This window comes from Mesitornis unicolor, unplaced genomic scaffold (genome assembly GCF_000695765.1).
Source record: "Mesitornis unicolor isolate BGI_N332 unplaced genomic scaffold, ASM69576v1 scaffold27503, whole genome shotgun sequence".
Classification (NCBI taxonomy): Eukaryota; Metazoa; Chordata; class Aves; order Mesitornithiformes; family Mesitornithidae; genus Mesitornis; species Mesitornis unicolor.
In genome coordinates, this window is record NW_010173053.1 from 16,147 (window position 1) to 24,017 (window position 7,871).

At 54.0% G+C, this 7,871-nt stretch overlaps 1 protein-coding gene across 1 annotated transcript; it reads left to right on the forward strand.

Annotated features, from left to right (window-relative positions):
* Positions 1 to 674: 674 nt before the first annotated feature.
* Positions 675 to 7,842, forward strand: IGF2BP1 (insulin-like growth factor 2 mRNA binding protein 1; the record flags this gene model as incomplete). Its single annotated transcript, XM_010180594.1, has 13 exons — positions 675 to 723; positions 1,236 to 1,287; positions 2,029 to 2,092; positions 3,694 to 3,975; positions 4,615 to 4,749; positions 4,985 to 5,107; positions 5,563 to 5,698; positions 5,791 to 5,913; positions 6,196 to 6,312; positions 6,504 to 6,578; positions 7,026 to 7,157; positions 7,323 to 7,436; positions 7,750 to 7,842. Coding segments are annotated over 13 exons (1,495 nt in total), but the record flags the coding sequence as incomplete, so codon positions are not given.
* Positions 7,843 to 7,871: the final 29 nt, after the last annotated feature.

The following is a 7,871-nucleotide window of genomic DNA, read 5'->3' on the forward strand; positions in this document are numbered from 1 at the left end:
GGTGCTGGTGGCTGCACACCGATGCCGGAGCCACTGGCTGAGCCCAGGGCTGCTCTCAGCTGTCAGCAGCAGCTGCATGGCGGGGGGGGAGTGGACACAGCACCCCTGGGGTAAATTTGGCATCGGAATTAAAAAAAGAGTTTCTATTTTGGGAAAAGTGAGCTCAGGAAGAGCCAAAAATGTCTGCGGAGAAGCAGCCTGAGACCATCTCGGGTGGTGGAGTCGAGATGCCCGTGCCTTGATCTCCCCAGTTGGAATTCGGCTGGGTTTTGGGATGCGGCAGAGATCCTCCAGCGGTTGGTGGCATCCCAAGGGCTGTCCCTTGGTGCCTGTGGTGCGGGAGGGGAGGTTACGAGAACGCACGGCTCCCTTTTTGCTTTCTGATCTATTTAATCTGGCAAAAGTCTCTGCCTTTCCAGCTGTACTCGTGCTTGGGCTCCAGCCAGCGCCCAAGGGTCAGGGGGATTTTGGCACCTTGTTCTTGGGGAAGCTCCCGGCATAAATCCAGCACTGACCGGGCTGGGTGTAATTAGCCAAAAGTCATCAGAGAAACCCCGGTAGCTTATGGAAATGCGAAAGCTTGATTAGCTACACCAACGTGCAACAGTTCAACGCGAGACGGCCGCGTTTCGGGCGCTAAATCTGCTTTTTAAATCGCTTCTCATTTATTTCAGGAGCCGGAAAATTCAAATCAGAAACATCCCGCCCCAGCTGCGATGGGAGGTAAGAGGAGCACACAGAGGGGTATAGATCAGATATGGGGACTAATTACCCCCCCCAGGTTTATGTGCTTGGGATTAAAGTAATTTTGTCCTTTTCTTTGTCATTAATTTGGTTTAATTGTACTAGAACCTTGCGCCCACATAGCTTATTCCCCTTCTGTTACAGGAGTAAATTCAACTGGTAGAAGCAATGTAAGCTACACCACCAAAACTCTCCACGAATGACAGGGTTATATGATTTATCTGTTGCATAGGGAACAAAATGGATCCTTTCTTCCCGATGGCTGCTGGGACTTTGCCCTGACTTTTTTTTCCCCACCCCCAGTTGGCTCCAAGGTCCTGCCTCCAAGCTGCCCCTTGGTCCTGGTCCTGGGGCAGGCAGGAGCTTCCTTTGTCTTAATTGCTTGTGAAATCTTAATGACCAGAAAGCTGCCTTGCTTGATTGATCACATTTCCCTGGTCTATCCTGACAATCCCAGTGTAAAGTGGGGGTTTTTTTTCTCCCTTTTCCAGGTTCTGGATGGTTTGCTAGCCCAATATGGCACTGTAGAAAACTGCGAGCAAGGTAGGACCGGAAAAACAAAGCTGTATTTAAGATATTTTCTGCTCCAGCTATTTTCTGGGGGAGGAAGAGGGCGGACACATGGTTTTCCTTTGTCAGCAGAAGCCGTGGCTGAAGATGTCAAGAGGTCTCAGCCTGGTGTTGGGGCTTTTTCCTTTATTGTGTTGTTCCTTATTGCTAAAAGGCAAATCCCATGCAGTGGCTTTGGGTATCCCACATTGGGTGGTGGGTCGGCATCATTCCCATGGGTACCCCCCAGCAGCGGGATGCTCTCCTGAGGACACCCAGGGACTCTCTGTCTCCACTCGGCAGATTTTATCTCAGCCTCTAATGGCACTTGGTTGAGACAGGAGGTTTAATATTGCCCCCGGGATGTTTAATGAGAGTGGAGTTACCATAACCCTGCTAGAAATGGAGAAGAGGGGCTCGAAGGAGCTCCAGGGACCATCTAAGGGATGGTGGTGGCTTTGGTGGCTTTGCTGCAGAGCGTGGTGGCATATCAGGATCACAGAATCCTCATTTGGTTGGAAAAGATCTTTAAGATCATAGAGTCCAACCATAATCCATTAAATAAGGCAGAAGGGTCTGTGCTCCCTGGGATCAGCCCTCGGATGCTCTTTTCCTTTGCAGGAGAAAAATATTTGCAAATCCCTGGGGAGCCCCATCATCCGAGCAGGGACTCTGTATTTTGGGGGCCTTTGGTGTCCGTGCTGCCTCTCTTAATTTCTCCTCTTCTGCTCGCAGTGAACACGGACAGCGAGACCGCTGTGGTCAATGTCACCTACGCCAACCGGGAGCAGACCAGGCAGTGAGTGCACCGCGTCCCCTGGGAACTTGGGCTGGTGTCCTTGCTTGCAGAAAACAGGATTTCTGGGAGTCACATTACCCCAGATTTCCTAGGCCTTGGCTAAAAAAATGCAGCAAATCTTTGAGGAACACCCCCCTCAAAACTCCAATTTCTTTGTCTTCATCTTCAAATGAAAGCCGTTCAGAGGACACCAACATTTTTAGGCTCTTCTGTGCAGTTCACAGAGTAAAAGCCTAACTTTTTTGCTCAAGAAAAGGTGGAGATTTCCTTGTATTTAAGTGATTTCAGGAGTTACGGCTCCAGAAAAAGTAATAATGAGCCCAAATCCCATGGGAGCTGGTAGATGGCAGGCAACACGTCCTCTCTGGCTGATGGCCGTGGCACTGAGACTCTTTCAGCTCCATTCCCTGTCCTGCCAAGGGAAGATCAGGCTTTGCACTAAATGCAAATGGAAAAAGAATTGTGTTTTCATTTTTATTTTCCTATCATTTTGCCCTCACAAAGGGCTCAGGAAAGCTGGAAAAGGGACAGGAGGGGATTGATTGATAGGGTATTTTAGCCGAGAAGGTTTTCGTCATCAACGTGAAGATGTCTCATATGTGGCCACCTTGGCCGCTCCGCTGTCCTTGGGGACATTGCCTGTGGTCACTTCACCAAAGCGCTGCCTTCCAAAAGGCTGCTGGGCCGGTAACATTTCAGCTGCTCAAAACCCACAGCCACAGCAAAACTTCATGGGGGAAATCACTGTTTTGTTTTATTTTCTGTAATAACACAGGGCAGGGTCCAGCCATGGAGCCTGGTAAGGGGAATGCTCCCAATTTGTCCTCCCAGCTCTTGTCCATCCACACCAGCCCTGTGCTTTGCACCCAATAAGGTGAAATATTTTGGATTTCTTTTACCAGGAAGCACCCAGTAAAAGAGAATTGTGCAAGTAATTTTGCTCTCGAGTCTTCTCCCTTGCTTTTTCCTCCTCCAGAGATGTGTGTGCTTCATCGAGCATCGTTCTTGGTCCCTTTGTGTCCTGCAGGGATGGAGTTGTTAGCAGGGAAAGTCTCTGCTCAGCCAGTTTTAGGGGTTTTTTGGGGTATTTTTTTTCAAAAGTTGAGTCACTGGCCACTTTGTGGAGAGCTGCAGTTTGAGTTGTCTCCACAGAAAGCGGCGGAGGTTTGAAGGAGCAGCGGAGAGCAGTGGCCAAAGCTGTCACTTTGCTCTTGCTGCCAGCCCCATCTATCGACAGCTTTCAGCTCTTGCAGCCTCTGAAGTCCGGCCAGGAGAGGGATTTAAAATATTGCCCAAAAATCGTAAGGCAGAGGAGATGTGGGAATCGCTCCCTGCATGATCCTATCCTGCACCCACAGCTCCCAACCCCTGCCCTGGGTACTTGAAGAGGCTTCCCCTTAAAATCCTTTGGTGGAAAGTCATGACAGGTCCCCGTTGCATCAGTGACGTCTCCTTTCCCCCTCCCACAGTTCCTCACCAGTTCCTCCTCCTACTCCAGGGAGGGCTTGGTCCATTCTGGGTCAAGCTGATGCCGATGTGCTGCAGCTTGGTGTGGGAGTGTGCCAGGAGGGACCCCCCACCCCAACCTTCTCCCTTTCCAGAGCCATCATGAAGCTGAACGGGCACCAGCTGGAAAACCACACGCTGAAGGTCTCCTACATCCCCGATGAGCAGTCTGTGCAGGGACCGGAGAACGGGCGGCGGGGCGGTTTCGGGGCCCGCGGAGCCCCCAGGCAAGGCTCTCCCGTCACCGCGGGGGCACCGGTCAAGCAGCAGCCGGTGGATATCCCCCTCCGCCTCCTGGTGCCCACCCAGTACGTGGGTGCCATCATCGGCAAGGAAGGGGCCACCATCCGGAACATCACCAAGCAGACGCAGTCCAAGTGAGTCCCACAAGCCGGTTTGTGCCTTATTGAAACGAGTGGTCTGCAGTGATATAGGAGGATTTTTGGGGGGAGAAGAGGCTGTTTGAGGCCACTCTGGCTTTCCTACCATGGAGGACAGTGTCCAAGAGCCACCTTCCCATGCCCTGCCCCAGATTTTCTGGCTGTGCTTTCCCACGTTGCTCCCTTTGCTGGGATGGAGCTGAGCAGGCGTGTGGAGAGGTTGCTGCTTTGGCCGCTCTTGTTTAGCTCGAGGCCGCTGAGCTTCACCCGCCTTTGGCCCTGAGCTTGTGTTGGCTCTGGCTCTCATCCCCCAAGGAAGGCTTTATCTGAGACGTGAAGTGATGGACAGCCCGTCCCGTCCCGTCCCCCAGGCACGTGCTTGTTCCACCACTTCATCACTTCTGTTGCTTAAAATAAAGAGATGCCGATGCCTTATTTGGGTTTCTGTGATTTGAGCTTCTAGCTGCTGCATCCATGTTGAATATCGAGCCCAGAATTAATTCCTCTCGCCTTCTCTGGGTGCATATAACCTTACACTGGAGCGTGAGCTCCAGGCGGTCTGTGGGGACACTGGGGTAGCAGAGCAGCCGGAAAGCCGCAGAATCACTCCCCAGCACCCATCCTGTGTATTTTCAGGATTGACGTGCACCGAAAAGAAAATGCGGGCGCTGCAGAAAAAGCCATCAGCATCCACTCCACCCCCGAGGGCTGCTCCGCCGCCTGCAAGATGATTTTGGAGATCATGCAGAAGGAGGCGAAGGACACCAAGACGTAAGGTTTCTCCCAGCCTTTCCATGCACGTGTGTCCCATCCATGGCTCTGGCACCGTCCCAACGCCCGGAGCCGGGTGATGCTCCTGTGTGTGTGCAGGACCCTTGGCCTGGTGGACGAGGGGACTCTGAGCAAGGGTTCTTGAGCTTCCCCCATCCCCCTGGACCAAATCCCTCCTCTTCTGGCTGCAGTAATCCCTCATGTTGTGGTTTTTTCCCCCCATTTCTCTCTCAAGAGCTGATGAAGTGCCTCTAAAAATCCTGGCCCATAACAACTTTGTGGGACGTCTGATCGGCAAAGAAGGGCGAAACTTGAAGAAAGTGGAGCAGGACACAGAGACGAAAATCACCATCTCGTCGTAAGGCTCCTCACTCCCTCTGGGGGAACTGGGACAGACCTTCCTCAGCCAGGGGTGGACAGGATGAGGAGGAGACAAGTGATATGACAAGGGTGGGCCTGTGGCATGGGTGCTTTACTCCCCAAAGCTCTCTTGAAAAGTCTTTGGCTTTATATTTTCTGTATCCACATCCCCTCAGTATCTCTGCGCCATCCTTTAGGGCTGCAGAGCTCAGGACTGACTGGGTTTGATGGCTGGGACTGGGATTTTACTCTTAAGCCATGGTTTTGGGTGAAGGCAGAGTGGACTTCCCAGTGCAAACCATGATTGTGGTCCCTGCTCTGACTGGGACCAGGCAGTCCCATTACACGGTGGCAGTGGCACCCTGTGTCCCCAGCACCCCAATAGCACCCATGAGAAGGACTGGAAGAACTGGTGGGGCAGGGTCTTGGTGCTAACGTTGGCTTTCTCATCAGCTTGCAGGACCTGACTCTGTACAACCCTGAGAGGACCATCACGGTGAAGGGCTCCATCGAGAACTGCTGCAAAGCGGAGCAGGAGATCATGAAGAAAGTGAGGGAAGCCTATGAGAACGACGTGGCTGCCATGAGTGTGAGTGGGGTTCAGTCTTGCCGTGTGACAGGACCTCTCTAGGAGGATGTCCTGATCAAGGCAATGAGCATTTTCTCTCCTCTCGCTCTCAGTTGCAGTCTCACCTCATCCCTGGCCTTAACCTGGCTGCGGTTGGCCTCTTCCCTGCCTCCTCCAACGCCGTACCTCCTCCGCCAAGCAGCGTCTCCGGGGCCGCACCATACAGCTCCTTCATGGTAGGTGAACACCCAGCAGCTCCACCAGCTCCTCCTCCCAGTTTGGGGATCTCCCCCACATGGAGAAGACCCTTGCAGTGGTCAGGGTTGTGCCTTTGGCATCCCAGGTCCAGCATGGGTGCACGATCTGCTCTTTTCAACTATTGCAAAGGTGATAGAGAAGGTGCTCAGACCCCATGGGGTCTGCCCTGCACCCTTGGGAGAGGCATGGGCTACATTTCGGGGGGTTTTGGAGCCCTGGAGGGTGACACTGAGCCCTGACCGGTGACACTGTGCCCGCAGCCTCCGGAGCAGGAGACCGTCCACGTCTTCATCCCCGCGCAGGCGGTCGGCGCCATCATTGGGAAGAAGGGCCAGCACATCAAGCAGCTCTCCCGGTTTGCAAGTGCCTCTATCAAGGTAGGGTTACCCCATGGGGACCCCAACTCTGCCACCACCTCCCCAGGCAGGGGCTGTTTTGGCTGGAAAACCACCTGAAATGCCCAGGCGGTCAGACTGGTGGCCTGATCATGTGGTGCAGGGGAGGGAGGGCACAGCCACTGCCCTGCCCATGGTGTCCCCACCACAGCCACCATCTCTTTCTCCTCCAGATCGCCCCTCCAGAGACGCCGGACTCCAAAGTGCGCATGGTCGTCATCACGGGTCCTCCGGAAGCTCAGTTCAAGGTTTCGTCCTCTGCTGCAGTCGCTGTGGGGGACCTGGGGCATCAGCATCAGCTCTCCTGGGGCTGAGCTGGGTTGAAACCCTGAGGAACTGGGATTTCATAGAATCATAGAATCATTTGGTTGGAAAAGACTTTTAAGATCATTGAGTCCAACCGTAACCTGGCCACCATTAACCCATGTCCCCAAGCACCTCATCTCCCCATCTTTTAAATCCCTCCAGGGATGATGACTCCACCAAGTCCCTGGGCAGCCTCTTCCAGTGCTTGATAACCCTTTCAGGGAAGAAATTTTTCCTAATATCCAGCCTAACCTCCCAATTTCATGGGATGCTCTCCCATCCCAGGGACGGAGACCCCCAAGGCAGCTGCACACCCATGCCGTGGTGGAGTCAGGCAGTGGTGGGACACCTTGAGTGATGCCTGACGCCGTGCTCCCTCCCCTTGGCAGGCGCAAGGCAGGATTTACGGGAAGCTGAAGGAGGAGAACTTCTTTGGCCCAAAGGAAGAAGTGAAGCTGGAGACGCACATCCGGGTCCCTGCCTCGGCTGCAGGCAGGGTCATTGGCAAAGGGGGCAAAACCGTAAGCAGAAGCAATGCTTGGATGGGGTGGGGTGGCCCTGGGTGGGTGGCTGCCTCCTGGGACATCCCAGAGGTGGATTTCCTGGCTGGGATTTTCCAGAGGGGCTCAGAGGGGCTCATCCTTCCTACATGGCACAACCTGGGTGGTCTCTGCCCCTCCTTGCAGGTCAACGAGCTGCAGAACCTGACGGCGGCAGAGGTGGTGGTGCCACGGGACCAGACCCCTGACGAGAACGAGCAGGTCATCGTCAAGATCATCGGGCACTTCTATGCCAGCCAGGTACGGCCTTGGGAGCTCCTACACTGGCACTGGTGGATTCTCTGATGGCTTGTATGGGGTTGTGTTCTGCCTCTGTGTCCTCCTGGGGGAGGCTTTTTCCACTTCTGGCTGGTTGTGGTTGCAGAAATGGGTGACGGAGCTGCACCTTTTGCCATGAGTGATGGTGTGGGATGATGGGAGAAGCAGGGAGAGCAAGGTCACCTCCTAAGCCCAACTTCTGGAGGAAACAACCCTAAAAATACATCCATTTGCATCACCACCAGGATCTCACCGGCCTCCCAGCTCTCCTCTTTTTTGCTCTTCTCATCCCCAGATGGCTCAGCGCAAGATCCGAGACATCCTGGCCCAGGTGAAGCAGCAGCACCAGAAGGGACAGAGCGGGCAGACACAAGCACGGAGGAAATAACGAACGGCGCCGACGCCAGCGGGAAGAGC